A 19,694-nucleotide genomic window follows, 5' to 3' on the forward strand; every position below is an offset into this window, starting at 1 on the left:
TCAAAGCCCAGTCCTCTAGTCACATGGTTAATCTTTCCAATATGGCCAGCCCCCCATCCTGAAACTATCTAGGACCCCACCATGAGTCACTTCATTAGCATAAACTTAGGTATGGTCCCAGACACCCACAATGAGTAACAAAGATATCACTTGGGAAATTCAGAAGGTTTGAAAGCTCCCTATCAACAACTTGGGACAAGACTAGGCAAATTATTATACAACACTCAAACACCTTCACTGGTCAGTTTTCAACTGAAGATTCTAGGGAAACCTCTTACAGATCTTTGGAGCTCCCATCTTTGTAGCGCTCTCCTTTCTGGTGCTGCAACCTGCAGATTCTAACTGCCTTGGCTTCCCTGAATTCTCAACATTTTCTTCTCAACACACAGAGACCAATGAGCTCTAGTTGTGGTCCCCTTCCCTGCCCTGCATCCTCAGAACTTTCCTCAGGCATGTGCTACCTGCTGTCCAGTGTCTGAAAAACATTGTTTCATATATTTTGTTCAGTATTATAGTTGATTAAGATGGGAGAATAAATCTGGAATAAATAATTCCATATTACTCTATCATAATTGGTAGAAGTCTGTTCTTTTATTTAGTACTCTTAGCTAAATCACCCAAGAAAGTTTGTGTGTCATCATTTTCTCCACATGTTAACCTCTAAAAATCATTTCTATAATCTTTCCAAGGCATTTTCCTATAATTACTAGGATATTTCATATTTTATTGCAAAGCCATAAGATGATGCTATTTACAAAAACTTTTTATTTTATTATTATTATTTTTGGTGTGTGTGGTATGCGGGCCTCTCACTGTTGTGGCCTCTCCCGCTGCGGAGCACAGGCTCCAGACGTGCAGGCTCCGCGGCATGTGGGATCTTTCCAGACCGGGGCACGAACCCGTGTCCCCTGCATCGGCAGGCAGACTCTCAACCACTGCGCCACCAGGGAAGCCCACAAAAACTTTTTTAAATGGTATTTCATATAATTGGCCTATAGTCAAATAAAGTAGTAAGTGGTAGAACCTGATTTCAAACTTCAACAATCTGATTCTGGAGCACATGCCTTTCAGTGTCAAACTCCTAGTTAAACAGATGCAGTATCCTGTTTCACTTTTCTGGTGCCTGTCAGACTTTGAGTTTTTTATTTTGTCAGATGGCCCTTTGGAGCTAACAGAACCCTGATGAAAATTATAATATAGGGATGTCTTCTTTAACCTCCTAGCCCCAGAACTCTCTTATTTTTACTTCTACCCCCACAAGATGTATGTTACCCTCATGTAGCCTTTTGCCTGTTTAAAGCAAGCTCAGCATCTTTCTCAGGCTTGTCCTCCCTATAAACTGCTCCATACTATGAAATTATTCCCTCCTACTTCTCAGGCAAAAGTCTTTTCTATAGTTATGTAATCTTATTGACAAAATATAGCTTACATGTATAGTATAAATGACACATAGTTGTTCCTGCCAAGTAAAGGATAATGGTACTTTTAAAAATGAATAGGTTTCTGGAAAAGGCAAAACTATGGAAACAGTAAAAAGGTAAGTAGTTGCCAAGGAAGGAGGAGGGATGAGTAGGCAGAACACAGAGGATTTTTAGGGCACTGAAGACATTCTGTATGATAACATAATGATGGATGCATGTCATAAAACATTTTTCCAAACCCATAGAATATACGAAACCAAGAGTGACCTCTAAGGTAAACTGTGGGCTTTGGATGATTATCAATGAGTGACAATGTGGTACACTGTAGATCTATCAACTGTAACATTGTTCTACTTTGGTGGGGGATGCTGATAACGGGGGAGGCTGTGCATGTGTGGGGGCAGGGAGTATATAGAAATTCTCTGTACCTTCCCCTCAGTTTTGCTGTGAACCTTAAACTCTGCTAAAAAAAATATTATTAATTTAAAAATTATCATTAAAAAGTAAATTGGTCAACCCAAATGACCTCACTTGCTGAAATCTCTTCATTGAGATTGTGTCTTTGAAAGCCGGTGCATTCTTTTATTCACTGGTTAGCTTCTCTTTTTATTTTCAGAAGCTTCTTTGACCCAGACTCAGGTAATTAGTAGGATTTCCCATAAGCTGTATAAACTGTAAATAGTTTAGTCCATAGACTTACTGTCAATTAGATAATTTGAGGTTTAAATCTGCTTGCTTTCTAACAATGGAATTCTTTTTTTTTAATTGAACTAAAGTTGATTTACAAAATTGTATTAGTTTCAGGTGTACAGCAAAATGATTTGTTATACATACATACATATATATATATACACACATACATATACATATATTCTTTTTCAGATTCTTTTCCATTATAGGCTATTATAAGATACTGAATATAGTTCCCTGTGCTACACAGTAAATCCTTGTTTATCTATTTTATGTATAGTGTGTGTATTAAGAATAGAATTCTTGTATCTTAAGATTTGCCTTTAAAGTAAAAAAAAAAAATCTATCCAAGTGATTATTAGATTCCTTTTGCTCTAAACAGAATAATCCCTTGGTGTGGCTGTTTGAATTTACAGGGTAATAACCTCCCAGGTATCAGTTGTTCTAGTGGTATCTATTTGTTGGCAAATACCCCACATTTAGACTGTCCATGTCCAGCTTTCTTTTTCTTTTCCTCTAACTTGCTATAGTTGCAAATGAGGGCTAGAGATAATTGGTTTATAGATGTGTTTACTATTTATTGACCCATAATTTTTATGTGGATTGTTTTAAGTTCAAATTAGCAATTTCAGATAGAGTGAAGATCTGTGCTATAATTTTTATCATTTTATCGTAACAAGAATCATTTTTTAAATAAGAGTTTTCATAGGGGGATGAGAAAAGGACTGATCTCATCAATTTTAGAATGCAAACATGTTGAATACTTATTTTTTAATGCACTTGAATTGAAACAATAGTTAATGGTCATAAACTGAGTTTTTTTTTTAATGTCTACTTTTATAATTTTTTAGTACAACACCTCAGGTATTGAGCCCCACTATCACGTCTCCCCCAAATGCACTGCCTCGAAGAAGTTCACGACTTTTTACTAGTGACAGCTCTACAACCAAGGTAATTTAAAGATTTCTGTATGTCACATTTACTTAATGCTTCCTCCTCTAAAATTTCTGTTCATCGATGACTCAATGTCTGATGAATAAATTAGGAGACTGTGTAAAATTTTTTTAATGTTTTTTAATTTGGAGGACCATCTGTAACATTTGTAAATTTTCTTGGTCCTTTAGTAAATATAACATAGTAGAAATTACAAAATTATAGTGATGGAGAGCAGGTCAATGGTTATTAGGAGTTAGAACTGAGCGGAGGATGTGACTTTTACAGCATAGCACAAGGGAATTTCTTTGTGAAGTGGTAGAGCAGTCCTATATCTTTATTGTGGTAGTTGATTACACAAATCCATACATGTGACAAAATTATACTGAACTATACACACCAAAATTTTTTAAAAGGTGCATGTGAAAACTGATGAAATCCAAATAAGATCTATAGTTTTGGTTGCTAGTGTTGTACCAATTCCAATTTCCTGGATTTGATGGTGTACTACGGTTATGTCAAATGTTACCATTGGGAAAAATTGTGGGAAGAGTAAATGGAAATTTTCTGTGTTTTCTTTGCACGTTTCTTTGCACCATTGGAGGAACTTATACCTTTGGTAAATTTTCTTCATCCATTGACAAATATTATGGACAGTCTTTAACTTTGACATATATAGATCAGCAATTTTGTACCTTATAACTTACAATGCTCTGAGACAATTAGATGTTGTATCTACTTACGTTCCTATTTTTAAATAATGAAAGTGATGGTTTTTTTAAAATGTTTGTTTATTTATTTATTTGGCTGCATTGGGTCGTAGTTGCGGCACATGGGCTCTTCGTTGCAGCGCGCGGGCTTCTCTCTAGTTGTGGTGCGTGGGCTTAGTTGCCCCACAGCATGTGGGATCTTAGTTCCCCAGCCAGGGATCAAACCCACGTCCCCTGCATTGGAAGGAGGATTCTTAACCATTGGACCACCAGGGAAGTCCCAAAAGTGATACACTTTCAATAAAGAGAAATGCTTAAAGCTAGTGTACCTTAAACACTAGTTAGTTACTATGATTTATTTTCAGAATTGTTGCGTTTCAAATTAAATGACTTTGATGACTTGTTTTCTGAGAAAAATACAGATCAATCAAAACTGTTTATTTTATATCTAATACTTGAGAAAAAGGGTTGGGGGGATGTCTAAAATAAATGAGTGTAATAAGTGTGGGATTTTCCTTCTTGTTACAGGAGAATAGCAAAAAATTAAAAATGAAGTTTCCACCTAAAATCCCAAACAGAAAAACAAAAAGTAAAACTAATAAAGGAGGAATAACTCAACCTAACATAAATGATAGCCTAGAAATAACAAAATTAGACTCTGCAATCATTTCAGAAGGGAAAATCTCCACAATCACACCTCAGATCCAGGCATTTAATCTACAGAAAGCAGCAGCAGGTCTGTTTTAAATGCTTAATATCTTCTTTGTATTTTATTTTATTTTATTCACTTATTTTAAGTAAATTTATTTATGTTCATTAAAGTGCTTTCCATTTTTTTCTGGATAGATGTTGGAATTTTTAATGAATTATTTTGTAATTAGCCTTTCTAGAAAACCAGACTGCTTTACTGTGTTTTTCTCCTTTGTTTACTACATTGTTTTCTCCTAGAAGGTTTGATGAGCCTTCTTCGTGAAATGGGGAAAGGTTATTTAGCTTTGTGCTCATACAACTGCAAAGAAGCTATAAATATCTTGAGCCACCTACCTTCTCACCACTACAATACTGGTTGGGTCCTGTGCCAGATTGGAAGAGCCTATTTTGAACTTTCAGAGTACATGCAAGTAAGTATGAAAAATAGTTATATATGCCTTTCTAGAGATAATTTAAATTTAATTAAAATGCTTATGCTTGAGAAGCCTAGATATAAAGGGTCAGTATTTATTATGTAATGTCTATATTTATTTTGTCACTATTTATAATTTATGAGCACAATTCTTTCTTGTGTTAAGGGGTAGTTTAAATTCTTTGGGCTTACTTGAGATAGATTTGTAGAGAACCCAAGTCATCCATACATTCTTTTTTCTTTAAATTTATTTTTCCTTATTATTATTTTTTTTTGGCTTGTGTCGGGTCTTAGTTGGGGCACACAGGATCTTTGTTGAGGCATGCAGGATCTTTTTGTTACGGCACATGGTCTGCTTGGGTTTCTCTCTAGTTGTGCCACTCAGGCTTCTCTCTAGTTGTGGCGGGCAGGTATTTTCTCTCTAGTTGTGGCACGCGGGCTCTGTAGTTTGCGGCATGCGGGCTCTCTCCTTGAGGCGTGAGCTCAGTAGTTGTGGCACGCGGGCTTAGTTGCCCCACAGCATGTGGAGTCTTAGTTCCTGACCAGAGATGGAACCTGTGTCGCCTGCTTGAAAGGTGGGTTCTTTACCCCTGGACCACCAGGGAAATCCCCATCCATACATTCTTATGTGAAACATTTGTATTCTACTTAGTTGGATCTGAAAATATGTATTTACCATGTAATAGATATTTATAATCAATTCTTTCTACTATATATATATAGAGTTCTTACTGGGATGACTTTTTGGCATTTAGTATGTTTTATAAATTTAATACTATGAAGAAAGTTGTATGTAATCAAGAACATAATGTCCGTATTACAAGGCTTTTATCATTTTAATTTTAATTATATTTGTTGCTTAAGTTATCTGTTTAAATCAGGAAAGGAGAGGATGATTAGCCTAAAGCCAAAGAAAATTCTAATTTACTCCCCATTTCTTCTTTCAAAGCACTTCATCCCCCGCCCCTAAACTTAAAATTAGAAAAACGTTTAAAAAAGACTTTAAGAAACCTATATATTAGTAAAATTTCTCTAACATAAATTATTTAAAGTTGATAATAAGGTCACTTATTTGCCCTGATTACTTTCAGCATATATTTGAGTGCATGTTGTATCCTAGACTCTCTTCTGTACTGTAATATAGCTAGACAGATAATTGCTTGCCTTCAGAGAGCTTACTTTCTAGTAAGAGACATATTGTAAGCCAATAAATATATAAGGACAGGCAATAAGCATATGAAAGAAATAGCAATAATAATAGCAATAAGCAATAATAATAGCAATAAGCATATGGCATAGCAATAAGTCATATGGAAGAAAAATGAAGCATGGTAAGGAGATTGGGAGACAGTGAAGTATGGTGCTATTTTTTAAAAAACATGCTCAGAAAAAGATTACTTCTCCCTGAATGAGCCATGCAAAGCTCTAGGGGTGAAGTGTACTTCCAGGTAGAGAATAAATTCAGAATTGTAATTTACTGTAAATTACAATTGTAATTTATCTTGTAATTTTTGTAACCTATCTTGTAATAAATTGTAATTTATCTTGTAATTTTTAGTACTAAAGAAAAAAGTTGTAGACAGAAAGACTTTTTCATTGCTGGATTGAGGTTTTTTTAATCGGTTCACAGGTAAAAGCTTTGTTTGGATTATTTCTTATTTATTGTTTCACAGGTACTTTACATGAATTTTATTGTTACCCCTAATTATAGAGCAGGTGTAGACCCAGATATTTAACTAAAGAAAGCCTTTGTTTCAACTTAATTTAATAAGTTTTTTTTTTCCTTTTTGTCTATGGCACAGTCACTTTTCAGAGGAAGCAATAGATTCTGAAAAATTTTAAACCAGAAGGTTTCCAAAACCTGTATTTGGCAGGTGGTTAGGTCTGTCTTCTCTTAACCAATGCATGTTTGAAAAATGCCCATTTGAAAAACTTACCTGTATAACTTTTAAGGGATTCAGGGCAGTCACAAATCTAAGCTAATTTTAGATAGTATATGGCCATATGTAAGAATTGTTCCTATTTTTCTAGTTTTATAAATTCTGTTTCCGTATTTTGTCATCTTCATTTCATTAAGAGTAGACCAGATATTCCTTATTCTAAACTAAACTTGACTTTCAGAATTTTTAACTTACTGAATTGATAAACTGGGGAGCTACATAACCCAAAGCCTCAAACTTCAGGGGAGAGAAGCACAGTTCTGGAAGCTTTGAGTGTGGTGAGGAAAAACTTTGACTTGGTAGCTGAGAAGGGACCCTAAAGTCAAGAGAGTGCTGCAGAAGAAAAGGGAATTATACTAGGCAGGGACTATAGTTCCTAGCAGGTAAGACATTGATGGAAATATTCAGTGCTCAACATGCCGTAGGGTTGATGGCCAGCCAAGCCTGTTTTTCCCCTAAAGTTTTCCGCTCAACCTCTTAATAATCAGTACAAAAATAGGTTTTGTATTACAGAGGTCATTCTTCTCTCACCTTTCCTGAGAGTTATTCTATAAAGCCATAATTAAAACATGGAATAGTGTTTTTTGAGAATAAAATAATTGACTTCTTTTTAAATTATTAACTTTGTATAGATCTCTCTTCTGTCTTTTTGGTGGAAACAAATTTTCTTTTCAGAATTCATGTTCCTGCCATAACTTGTTTATAAAAACTAGGTTAAGTGTGAATATGATTACGTCAATATTTGACCTACCATGGAAGCTTGCTCAATTTGGCCATGTGTTAGTATCAATACTAGTTCACATAAACACTGTAAAACAAAGCAGCATTTAGGTCCTATGAGAACAGTGCCCAGCACTCTCCCTCTATATATGTAAATTGTATCAACTTGTTTTCCCCTTACTAGTTTTTGTATTTCAGGCTGAAAGAATATTCTCAGAGGTTAGAAGAATTGAGAATTATAGAGTCGAAGGCATGGAGATCTACTCTACAACACTTTGGCATCTTCAAAAGGATGTTGCTCTTTCAGTTCTTTCAAAAGACTTAACAGATATGGATAAAAATTCACCAGAGGTAAATTAACTGAAACACTTTGCTTATGTGACTATCTTTTTTTTTTTTTTGTGGTACGCGGGCCTCTCACTGCTGTGGCCTCTCCCGTTGCGGAGCACAGGCTCCGGACGCGCAGGCTCAGTGGCCATGGCTCACGGGCCCAGCCGCTCCGCGGCATGTGGGATCCTCCCGGACCGGGGTACGAACCCGTGTCCCCTGCATCGGCAGGGGGACTTTCAACCACTGCGCCACCAGGGAAGCCCTATCTTTTTTTAATTTTTTTTTTTTTTTTGCCTCACCAGCGCAGCTTGTGGGATTTTAGTTCCCTGACCAGGGAGTGAACCTGGGCCCTAGGCAGTGAGAGTGCAGAGTCCTAACCAGTGAACCACCAGGGAATTCCCTGTAGCTATCTTTTGATCATCTTTACCAAATGGAAATGACCCAAATCATTCATTTAGTATCACCCACACTTATTTTCGTATTCTTCTGTATAGGCAGGGACTCAGAGAAGAAGGGGAAATCCTGGAGTATATGGTGCAGATTCACAAATAGAAAAATCATAAAGCAGATATTTCATTCAGGATTAATCAAGACTTGGTTTTGTTATAATTGCTGTTGTCACCAAGAGTAGAGTTCATTAAACAGAAAGAGAGATGTTTTTTAAGTGCTCATTTTAAATTAAAATAATAATTTTAACTGTCATTTTAAGACATAGGCACAGTTTACATGTTTCAGTCCTATAAGGATTTTATTTCCATGCATCTCAAGAATATTTAGTGGTACTTCTGTAACATATTTAAGCTTCTATAGTCTCCATGAACACTGAATTGGCAAATACTGAACCATTGCTCCTAGGGGAAATACACACACACATATCACACTTGGATCCAGCAGTGATCACTAAAGCACTGCAAGTATTGATTTTGGTTTTACAAATAAATTTTAGAAAGTAGACAAATTTGCCAATATGGAATCCATGAATGAGGATTGACTATATTAAAACTCTTTCAATTGTTGTCTTTCTGTTGTAAGTAAGATCTGAGTCTTAATTTTAGTCATAGATTGCTTTTGTTAGAAAAAAATAAAACAAAATTTTAATTGTGCATTTGGTTCTTGTTTCCATTTTTTTAAGGCCTGGTGTGCTGCAGGGAACTGTTTCAGTTTGCAACGGGAACATGATATTGCGATTAAATTCTTCCAGAGAGCTATCCAGGTTGATCCAAATTATGCTTATGCCTATACTCTATTAGGGCATGAGTTTGTGTTAACTGAAGAATTAGACAAAGCATTAGCTTGTTTTCGAAATGCTATCAGAGTCAATCCTAGACATTATAATGCATGGTAAGTGCTAACAAAGTGCAAAGGCAGTGTCTTATTGATGGGGCTGATACTCAGTAATTTTTCTTGTTAGATATCTCTTTGTTGTCATGAATTTGATTACTAACTAATACTTAAGAATGGTACCTACTAGTTGATAACTTCTAACCAAAATGGTTTTTTATGTGAAATTTATACCTTTAACAAACTCTTAACTAATGCCAATAGAATTCCAGATCCTTATATTCAACAGTTTCAACCTTTTCTCCTACCAAATTTTTGCAAATAGATGGTTTTGTTACTTTGATTTGCTACTTTTTCTTAGAACACTAAAATGGTGATTAAAATAGAAAGTGGTTGGGACTGTGGAAGGTTAATCTTTTGGGTTAATCATTATAGCAATTTTCTATTTGTCACTAAATCTGAAGCACTAGATTATTGAAATATATTTTTTCATTTGTGTATATGTGCCTTTTAATGGATATCTCATTTCTAAGTAGTTACATTGCCTGAAAGATGGCCTGATAAGTGCTAGCTTCTGCTGACCTATTAAACAGTCAGGCTTGCCAACATTCACATAAAGTTCTCTGTGATATTTTCAGAGCTCAGTTCTTAATAGGACTTCTGTTGTTTTTTAAATGTGTACTGTCTGTTCTGCTATATTGCAGTAGTTGCATTCTTAAAAAAACTTTACCATATCAAATATTATGCTATAAAAATAATTGTTTCAATTAGAGAAAAGGAGGAATATTTAGACTAGCAAGCTTTTACTGGGAAGAATTTCAATATTGAGTTATTTAGGTAACTATATAAGTATTTAACTAAACATTAAGCAAGTTTGTTTTTCCAACTCCAATCTTCAGTTATCTCCACTTTCACCATTATTAGCACAGAACTTTTCATACCTTTACTTCACCTCTAACACAATTATAATAATAAACAAAACCACACAAATAAAGGAGATACACTATTGTGCTTTTTTTCTTAATTATTTGGTGTTTATTCCCGATCATCATTAGCTAGTTTAGCCAAGAGGGATCCTTAATGTAAATCAGTAACAATGTGTTCATTTGATGTTTTGAAAATTCAGGAAAAATACCTGTATATCAAGTTACTATACTGTTACATAGCCTTTAAAATGTATAATTTTGAAGTCTATTTGAAGCCTTTAAAAAATATAATTTTGAAGTCTGTAAATTTTGAAATCTATAGGAGCATATTTTTGACGCAGTGAGTGGGGAGACGGGATGGAAGCAGAACATGACACTATGCATATTCTAATTATAGTATAAAATATATATGCATTTGGACAAATAACATGGAAGTAGCATTGTTAGGAGTTTAGGGTCTAGAATCATGAAGGAACTGATTAGCATCCTTATTAGCTGTATAACTTTGGGCAAGTTATTTAACTTCTCTAAGCCTCAGTTTTTTTATTTAAAAATGTGATTGGTAACAGTACCTATCTCCTTGGTTCCTTCTAGGATTAAATGAGATAAATCACACAAAGAATTTAACAAAATTATTGGCACACACACATGATAACCACTCAGTAAAAATTAGTTACTAAATCTAGATTGTAGTGGTGGGTCTAAGGATGTGGTTTCTTTTTTCCCTCATTTTTATAGTTTTATTTGATTGATTGATTGATTGACTGGATTGGATTTATTGTTTTTACCTGTAAAAGTGACTTGTCTAGAATTCTTTGACAATTTTTTATCATGACTGATAGTTTTTGCCTATCCTAAGACCATAAGTATTTTTCTACTGGTTTATTAAAATGCCACGTTCCATACATATATCCTTTTATTAGTTGAACTAAATTAGCAGTTCATATCCCTAAAATTGTACTTTATTTTAAACTCTCAGGTATGGTTTAGGAATGATTTATTACAAGCAAGAAAAATTCAGCCTTGCAGAAATGCATTTCCAGAAAGCACTTGACATCAACCCTCAAAGTTCGGTTTTGCTTTGCCACATTGGAGTAGTAAGTAGCTTTCTAAGTATTGTTCAGTTAATCCCTTTTGAAATGTTTGTTATTGACTTAATTGGTATAATGCAAATTAGGGCTTTTTGTTATTGTTATTCTTTTTTTTTTTTTTTTTTTTTTTTTGCGGTACGCGGGCCTTTCACTGTTGTGGCCTCTCCCGTTGCGGAGCACAGGCTCCGGACGCGCAGGCTCAGCGGCCATGGGTCACGGGCCCAGCCGCTCCGCGGCATGTGGGATCTTCCCAGACCAGGGCACGAACCTGTGTTCCCTGAATCGGCAGGCGGACTTTCAACCACTGCGCCACCAGGGAAGCCCTATTGTTATTCTTGAAACAATATCCTGGATTCTTTTACAGCCAAAACTATTGCCTTTTTGCTTGGCATAAAGAGAAATCACTGGAGTACCCTCATTCCTTGGGCAAGTTACTTAATTTCTCTGAGCTTCTATTTTATGAATGATGAGTAATACCACCTTGCATACCTCATAGGGTTATTATAACACTCATATGAGATACTTCATATTTTTGAAAGCAGTTTTCCATGTTAATATTTAGCTCCTAAATTAAGTAATAATTTAAGGCAAATTATTTACTGTATTTTAGCCTCTGAGTGATATAGATATGTCAGGACTAATTAAAATTATTATAAGGCAGTGTGGATTGCCAATTTTATATTTATTTTTTTTAATATATCTGATAATAAGTTGTACTTTGATAAGATAGGAGAAAAGGTATGTTTGCTTTTTAAAATCTCATTTACTAGTTTCTCTGCAAACATGGTACCTTAAGTTCTTTTTCTTGCCCTCTCACCCCCTTCCCCCCTCCCTCTTTCCTTCCCCTGCCCCTTTTTCTTTCTCTCAGCAAGTTTGGCTTTTGTGTGAATAAGCGTACAATATGAGGAAAATTATATTAGTTTGGAATTTCACTATTCATTTTGGGGGAAGAATTCTAGTTCTTTATAATAATTTTCTTAAAAATTGACATGGTACCTTCTTTTATAGTTAGATACTGTGCAAAAAATATAAAGTATGTCAAATTAAAGATTTTTTTCCATCACTTTACTTAAGATAAACCAAACTTGATTATCTCTTGATACCTTTTAGTGAAGTTGAACATTTTTTTTTTTTTTTTTTTTTTTTGCGGTACGCGGGCCCCTCACTGTTGTGGCCTCTCCCGTTGCGGAGCACAGGCTCCGGACGCGCAGGCTCAGTGGCCATGGCTCACGGGCCTAGCCGCTCTGCGGCACGTGGGATCTTCCTGGACTGGGGCACGAACCCATGTCCCCTGCATCGGCAGGTGGACTCTCAACCACTGCGCCACCAGGAAAGCCCCAAGTTGAACATTTTTTAAAGTAGGCTTGCTTCTAAAGTTATTGTGGAACAGATTGTTTTATAATTTTGAGTGGTTTCTTTGAAGTTTTTAGATAAAAGAGTATGCTCCTCTGTTAGGGAACTAGTATTTAGGATTTCACTTCTGTGGGCAGAATATTTGGCCACATGTAGTAATAACCTTCTGCAAAGATCATTGCATAGATGAATTTAGCACCAGATGTTGGCAGTACCTACTCTCACATTCTTGTTCGTTAAAGTTCCACAATCCCATCCATTCACTCCACTTTATTTTATTAACTTATTTATTTATTTTAATTGAGATTTTCAAGGAACATAATTTCAGTTTTAATCCCACTTTCCAGTCACACTCAAATTCCAGGTAAGAGACTGGGTCACGGTTTCATAATTATACAATATAAAACAGACAAAGTGTGATGGTTGAATACCCGCCACTGGCCAGTTTCTAAAGCCCCTAGTCCAGTATTGTGTGATCTGTGGGTTCTAAGACCTACAAAGGTCACTTATCTTTGCTATATAGTTTCCCTGTTTTTGTTTCTTTTTGAAGTATAGTTGATTTACAATGTTGTGTTAGTTTCAGGTTTTCAGCAAGATGATTCAGTTATATGTATATTCTTTTTCAGATTCTTTCCCATTATAGGTTATTACGAGATATTGAATATAGTTCCCTGTGCTATACAGTAGGTCCTTGCTGTTTATGTATTTTGTATATAGTAGTCTGTATCTGTTAGTCCCAAACTCCTAATTTATCCCTCCCCCACCCCTTTCCCTTTGGTAACCGTAAGTTTGTTTTCTATGTCTGTGAGTCTTTTCCACTTCATTTTTAACATATAATTCACCTAAGGAGGAACAGAGCAGAATATGAGTACACAGGAATAAATAGTGAGACTTGGTTGTTTTTTTTTAAGTTATTTAAAATAAATTATTTACTACCCAGAATTACAGATTAATGGTTTTCAAATATGTAAAGCAGAAGGACCATTTTTAAAACAAATTCCTAAAATATGTAAAAGTGTAATTGTTCCGAGTGAAACAGGGTTGGTAAGTTTTAGAGCCAAATCCTCTAGGGGTTCTTGGAAAGTTTCAAAAAGTCTAATATTTAGAGGACCATAATAAATCTGTTAAAATGTGAGTATTATCTAGCTAAATAGTACAGATTTTCTTGAGAAGGAAGACAAAGGTTTTTCTTATCTTTTAGGCTTAAAGGTAACCAACTATCTACTCTAAAGATAGAATCTTAATTATCATTATGTAAGGTAATGGTGAATTGGGAGCTATGTTGGTTTTGAGTCACACTATTTGGTTTTCACCTTTCTTCATAAATATCAAAAGGAAAAATAGGATCTTTATTTCTTACAGGTTCAGCACGCACTGAAAAAATCTGAGAAGGCTTTGGATACCCTAAACAAAGCCATTGTTATTGATCCTAAGAACCCTCTATGCAAATTTCACAGAGCCTCAGTTTTGTTTGCAAATGAAAAATATAAGGTAAGATATATACATGTATCTTAATCATCTCCAACATTGTACTGCTTAAGTTTTGCCCCTTTTTTAATAAACTAAAAGTTATTTATACTTGAATTTTTATCTTAAATAGTCTATTTTCCCCATTTTTAAAAGCTATTAATTTTTTTGTGCCTGTGTGATTTTATTTCTTCATGAGAAGTACTCATGGGAAGGATGGGTGTATGGATATTTAGGAACATATGGTTATCCCTTGAAAAGATTTCCTATGTGGAAAGGCAGTTATCTTAAATGTAAAACCTAAACCATCCTGTTAGGACCAAAATATGTGAACAGATGACAAATGAATGTGTGCATTTTTCAATAAGTATTTATTTGAGTATCTGTTGTATGTCAGGCACTAGGAATATAGTGGCAAGTGAAGCAACCATATTTCCTGCCTTTGAATAGCTTACCATCTAGTACCCTTCTAGAGGGAGAACAGACATTAATCAAATAATCACAGGAATAATACATAAAGGAAAAGTATACATAGTGAATTATGAGATCTTATAACAGGGAGACTAGGTAATCATAAACTATGAATCCAAAGTTTTGATTTTAAGTTCAGGTTACTTTTTAAATAAATTCAGGCTCTTTCTACTAAAAGCAGTTAAAAACTTACCAAAAAAATACCCGAAATTTAAGTGCACGGAAAAACTTGGGCTAAATAATCCATTTTAGTAGACTCTTTCCCTAGAAATCTGTTCTTCCGGGACACATTGAAATTTGCTGAAATCGAAAAATACAAACTCGGTGGTAAGCCCTTAACTTTTTACAAGACTAAGAAAGATATATAAAGGGATTAAATGTATAATTTATTCTTTGTCATTTATTCGGTAATTCTTCTAGTCTTGCTCTGGTTTTCTTTATGAAGAAGTGGATGTCTAATCCTACTGTTCTGTCCTTTTAAAACTTCTTGTAAATCTAATAAACACTTTTAACTTGCTCTTTGAAGTACTATAATTGTAATTCAGCATTTGTTTTCATTTTTTTGCTTCACTGTACTTCTCTAGATATGTGGCCAGGTTTTTCTGTTGAAGGATTTTATTCAATTTATTGTTCTTAAAGCCATTTTAATGCCACCACACCTACCAGGAATGCCATGTAAATCAGCCCTATACTTGCTTCAAGAAGCTCATGTTCTAATCTGATCCACTGTCCAGGCAATAATGGTTATAGTCATTTTTGAGTACCAGCTTGGGGCTTGGCTACTTTGATGCATGGATTAGATACAGGTAGAAAAAGGGCATAAGGAACAGTTACTGATTGCTTCTGAAATGTCTTGCCTCCAAAATGAAAATCAAATTGTGTTAGAGGGCCACCTCAGTCTCTCTGTGGCAAAAACATTGCTGGACACCACCCTATTTAATGTGTTGTGTTGATATCTAGTTGTGTAAGTCTTAAGTCTTTTAGGGCAAAAATGAGAACTCTGGTGCTGTGTTAGACACTATTTCTCACTGTTTTTCTATTTGCAAGTAGATTATCGGGGGGGAGGCATGATAGATACATGAAATTTTTATAACAATTGTAACGTATAGTCATAGGAAAAAACACATCAATTCTGAACTGTGTGAATTGTGTGTGGTGTGGAAGTACAGAAGTTTGGGGGTATGTTACGTTGATTAAAATTTCTTTAAAGCAGTGATTCTCAAAGTATGGTCTGGGAGCTTCTGGTGGGGGTGGTCCCAAAAACCCTTTCAAGAAGTCCACAAGGTCAAAACTATTTTCCTAATAATATTTAGATGTTATTTGCCTTTTTCACTTTCATTTTCTCCCCAGTGTACAGTGGAATGTTTCAAAAATTACTTGATGTGATATCATAACAGATTGAATGCAGAAGCAGATAAGAGAGTCCAGCTGCCTTCTGTTAACCAGAGATTTGCAAAAATGTTAAGCAATGTCACTCTTCTCACTGATTTTTTATTGTTCTGATTAGAAAAATATTATGTTAGTTAACATAACTAGGACAGATTCCTAACAGTGGGATTGCTGAATCAATGTTTACCTGCAGTTTTTAACTTACTAGATAATACTAAGTTGTCCTCACACAGAGGTTGCATCAATTTACAATTCTGCCCTCAGTGATGAGAATACCTGATTTCCCTCACTCATGGTAACTTTATGTAACATCAAATTTTTTATTTTTGTCCACTTACTAGGTGGAAAATTGACAGTATCTCATTTGGGGAGCCAGTTTTTTGGGGGGTTTTTTTGGTTTTTATTTTTGGCTGCGTTGGGTCTTCGCTGCTGTGCTCAGGCTTTATGGCGAGCAGGGGCCACTCTTCGTTGTGGTGTGTGGGCTTCTCGTTGCGGAGCATGGGCTCCAGGCACATGGGCTTCAGTAGTTGCAGCACGTGGGCTCAGCAGCTGCAGCTCACGGGCTCTAGAGTGCAGGCTCATCAGTTGTGGCACACGGGCTTTGTTGCTCCGCGGCATGTGGGATCTTCCCAGACCAGGGCTCGAACCCATGTCCCCTGCATTGGCAGGCAGACTCCCAACCACCTCGCCACCAGGGAAGCCCCAGTTTTTATTTTTAATCATCATATCTTTCTTTTAAATACAAATGCAGTTTTCCTATCTGTCTTTTCAATCTCCTGAACCCTTTAGCAGTGGTCAGAAAATTGCTAGATAATTTTAACTCAATTCAGAGGGTTAAATTTTAGGCTCTTCATCATTAGTTAAAATGTCAGGTTGGTATTCAAAGCTTAGTGCTGGTGTCAGGGAGGAGGTAAATGAATAGAACTTCAGAGTTCTGCAACTTAGTTTTTAAAACACTTCCATATACAGTGTGATAGTATTTAGTTATTTTAAACAAAATGGTGACAAAAGCAAGGGTTGTCACCTCCATATTTCACAAAGAATTGTGTGTGTTTTCAGTGAATTTTGGTGAATTCCTGCCACTTCTTAGTTCCTGTTGTCATAAGTATTTTCCTTGCATTTTATTTTCACAACAAGAATTAATGCAACAAGGAAGCACATTGATTAAGATCTAGTAAGCTTTAGTTAAGGTGATTTTGGAAATTAAGTAAAAACACTTGCTTAGTCAAAACTGTACAATTTTAGGGCCTCCCTGGTGGCGCAGTGGTTGAGAGTCCGCCTGCCGATGCAGGGGATACGGGTTCGTGCCCCGGTCTGGGAGGATCCCATATGCCGCGGAGCGGCTGGGCCCGTGAGCCATGGCCTCTGGGCCTGCGCGTCCGGAGCCTGTGCTCCGCAACGGGAGAGGCCACAACAGTGAGAGGCCCGCATACCGCAAAAAGAAAAAAAACAAACAAACAAACAAAAAAAAACTGTACAATTTTGCTAGTGTGTTTTTCTTTGCTTTTTTCAGTCTGCTTTACAAGAACTTGAAGAATTGAAACAAATTGTTCCCAAAGAGTCCCTCGTTTACTTCTTAATAGGAAAGGTAAAGATTGGGGCCTGGGTTCTAAACTGTGACTTTCATAACAAATATTAATTTTGAAGAATAAATATAATATTTTATTGTGTAATATCTGTTGAGCAAATTCAACTGGAGCTCTGAACTAATTGCTCTGGAAATAAAGAATGGATTTAGTTTAACATTTAAGAAGATGATATCCTAATGAAGAAGCAAGAACACACACCCTATAACCCTAATCCTTCTATAGTTTTGGAAGTGTATTAGCACTTGCAGCCAATGGCCAGTAATGAGTTCATAACTGAGGCTACCTCAGGGAAAGCCCTTAGCTTCCAATTATCAATAAAACACTCAAAACATCCCCCAAAAGAAGAAAAGTAATGCCGCTGTGTTGTTTAGTTTGAAAAAATGGCTTGCAAAATTTCCAAGGCCAGACTAGTCAGGATTTTACACACTGGGCCCCCAGATGCCAGTTGGTTAAGGTAGCTGAGGACAGTGGACAGGTGCTGAGAGTTGATATAACTCTGTTTAAAATCAGTGTAAATGAATGCTAATCAAGCAGCTTATCGTCCATTTCTTTCCACTATCATTGTTCCAGACAGTGAGGTTTATTGGAAGCTCACTACCTGAGAGATATAGGCAAGGAATTCTGAAAATAATATCTGAATATACTAAAAGGAACTCAAAAGTTGGTATGAATTATTCGATAGGATGAAAATGTTCTACTCCTCAGAATGAATTTATAGCACATAATCAAGAGCCTAATTTAAATTTAAAATGTTTAGGATTTTATAGTTGAAGCTTACAACTTAATGAAAAATGTAGTGCTGCTGTTTATTTTTAGGTTTACAAGAAGTTAGGTCAAACGCACCTCGCCCTGATGAATTTCTCTTGGGCTATGGATTTAGATCCTAAAGGAGCCAATAACCAGATTAAGGAGGCAATTGATAAGCGCTACCTTCCAGATGATGAGGAGCCAATAACCCAAGAGGAACAGATCAGTGAGTATCATCCATGTGAATTAGGTTTATATGTGGTTATTCAAACTAGAAAGCTAGTGAAACACCACATCAGAGTTGGTAAGATGAAACAGATATTTATTTATGGCACAGAATAAACGTGGAAAATTTTTTGAGTATTCAGAAAGCTACCGTTTGTATAAGGATTTAGGGACTGCTTTTTTATTTATCTCTAACCATGTTAGATTCTTTATACCAAATGAAATTTTAGGGAAATTGAACAGGGTAGTATAATAACAGCGTGCATATGGAGCCAGGTAACTAGTTTCAGTTCTGGATCTAGTTTGCTGTGTGATTTTTGACAAATCCATTGCTGATTTTTACCTAAGCTTCAATCTATGTAACTAATGCCTGCCTTATCTGCTTCATAGGAACGTGATGGGGGAGAAAAGATGATAGGTGTGACTATGTTGAAAACATTATAAGTGCTAAGTGAATGAATAATAAATTTGTGCACATTTTAAAGTACTGACAGATCTGTAGTAGCTATTCAAATTCTATGTAGCTCTCACAAATCTAAAATCTAAATATATGGCAAATATATTTAAATGGAGAGATCAAAAAAAGAGGAAGGAACAAAGAAGTAGATTGATAACTTAAGGCAGTAAATACTCTATCCCTATATTGAATCACTATATTGTACACCTGAAACTAATATAATATTGTAAATCAGCTGTACATCAATTAATTAATTAAAAAGCAAAAAATATATATACTCTATCGCTTAATTGAGAGTATGTCTTAAAATAATTAGTGAGAGCCAAGACTTAATATATTAATATTTTTTAATAAGAGAATTGAGAGACCTCTGATGAGATAAACTAAGATGACTTTGTTTCAGAAATACATTTATATTCTATATTTTTGTGAACTAACGGACTGTCCCCAAAGTGGAGTCAACAATTGGATGGAATGTCAGAGAATAGTTCTGATTCTTAGGTTAGGAATAGGAATTCATTAGGGAGAGGCAGTTTTAGTAGTTAAAACTTTTTTTTTTTTTTTTTTTTTTTTGTGGTACTCGGGCCTCTCACTGTTGTGGCCTCTCCTGCCACGGAGCACAGGCCCTGGACGCGCAGGCACACGGGCCCAGCTGCTCCGCGGCACATGGGATCCTCCCGGACCGGGGCATGAACCCATGTCCCCTGCATTGGCAGGCGGACTCCCAACCACTGCGCCACCAGGGAAGCCCCTAGTAGTTAAAACTCTTAAAGGTGAAATGCAATAAAATAATCTTAGGACATGCTATAAAATAAGGAATTTGAATCGCAT

The 19,694-nt window shown here is 35.7% G+C and overlaps 1 protein-coding gene across 2 annotated transcripts in view; it reads left to right on the forward strand.

Annotated features, from left to right (window-relative positions):
• CDC27 (cell division cycle 27) overlaps positions 1-19,694 on the forward strand; it is a 62,942-nt gene that overhangs the window by 40,082 nt on the left and 3,166 nt on the right. The window contains exons 10-18 of one of the 2 annotated variants that reach the window (XM_081218132.1): positions 2,963-3,062; positions 4,283-4,490; positions 4,703-4,875; positions 7,736-7,888; positions 9,000-9,208; positions 11,054-11,171; positions 13,881-14,009; positions 17,359-17,433; positions 18,251-18,407. In XM_081218132.1, coding sequence (XP_081074258.1) covers positions 2,963-3,062; positions 4,283-4,490; positions 4,703-4,875; positions 7,736-7,888; positions 9,000-9,208; positions 11,054-11,171; positions 13,881-14,009; positions 17,359-17,433; positions 18,251-18,407 — 1,322 coding nt within the window. The remainder of the gene's footprint in view (positions 1-2,962; positions 3,063-4,282; positions 4,491-4,702; positions 4,876-7,735; positions 7,889-8,999; positions 9,209-11,053; positions 11,172-13,880; positions 14,010-17,358; positions 17,434-18,250; positions 18,408-19,694) is intronic. The other variant, XM_081218133.1, reaches the window with a different exon arrangement.

The sequence above is a fragment of the Mesoplodon bidens genome, assembly GCF_964165515.1.
Source record: "Mesoplodon bidens genome assembly, chromosome: 19".
Taxonomy (NCBI): domain Eukaryota; kingdom Metazoa; phylum Chordata; class Mammalia; order Artiodactyla; family Ziphiidae; genus Mesoplodon; species Mesoplodon bidens.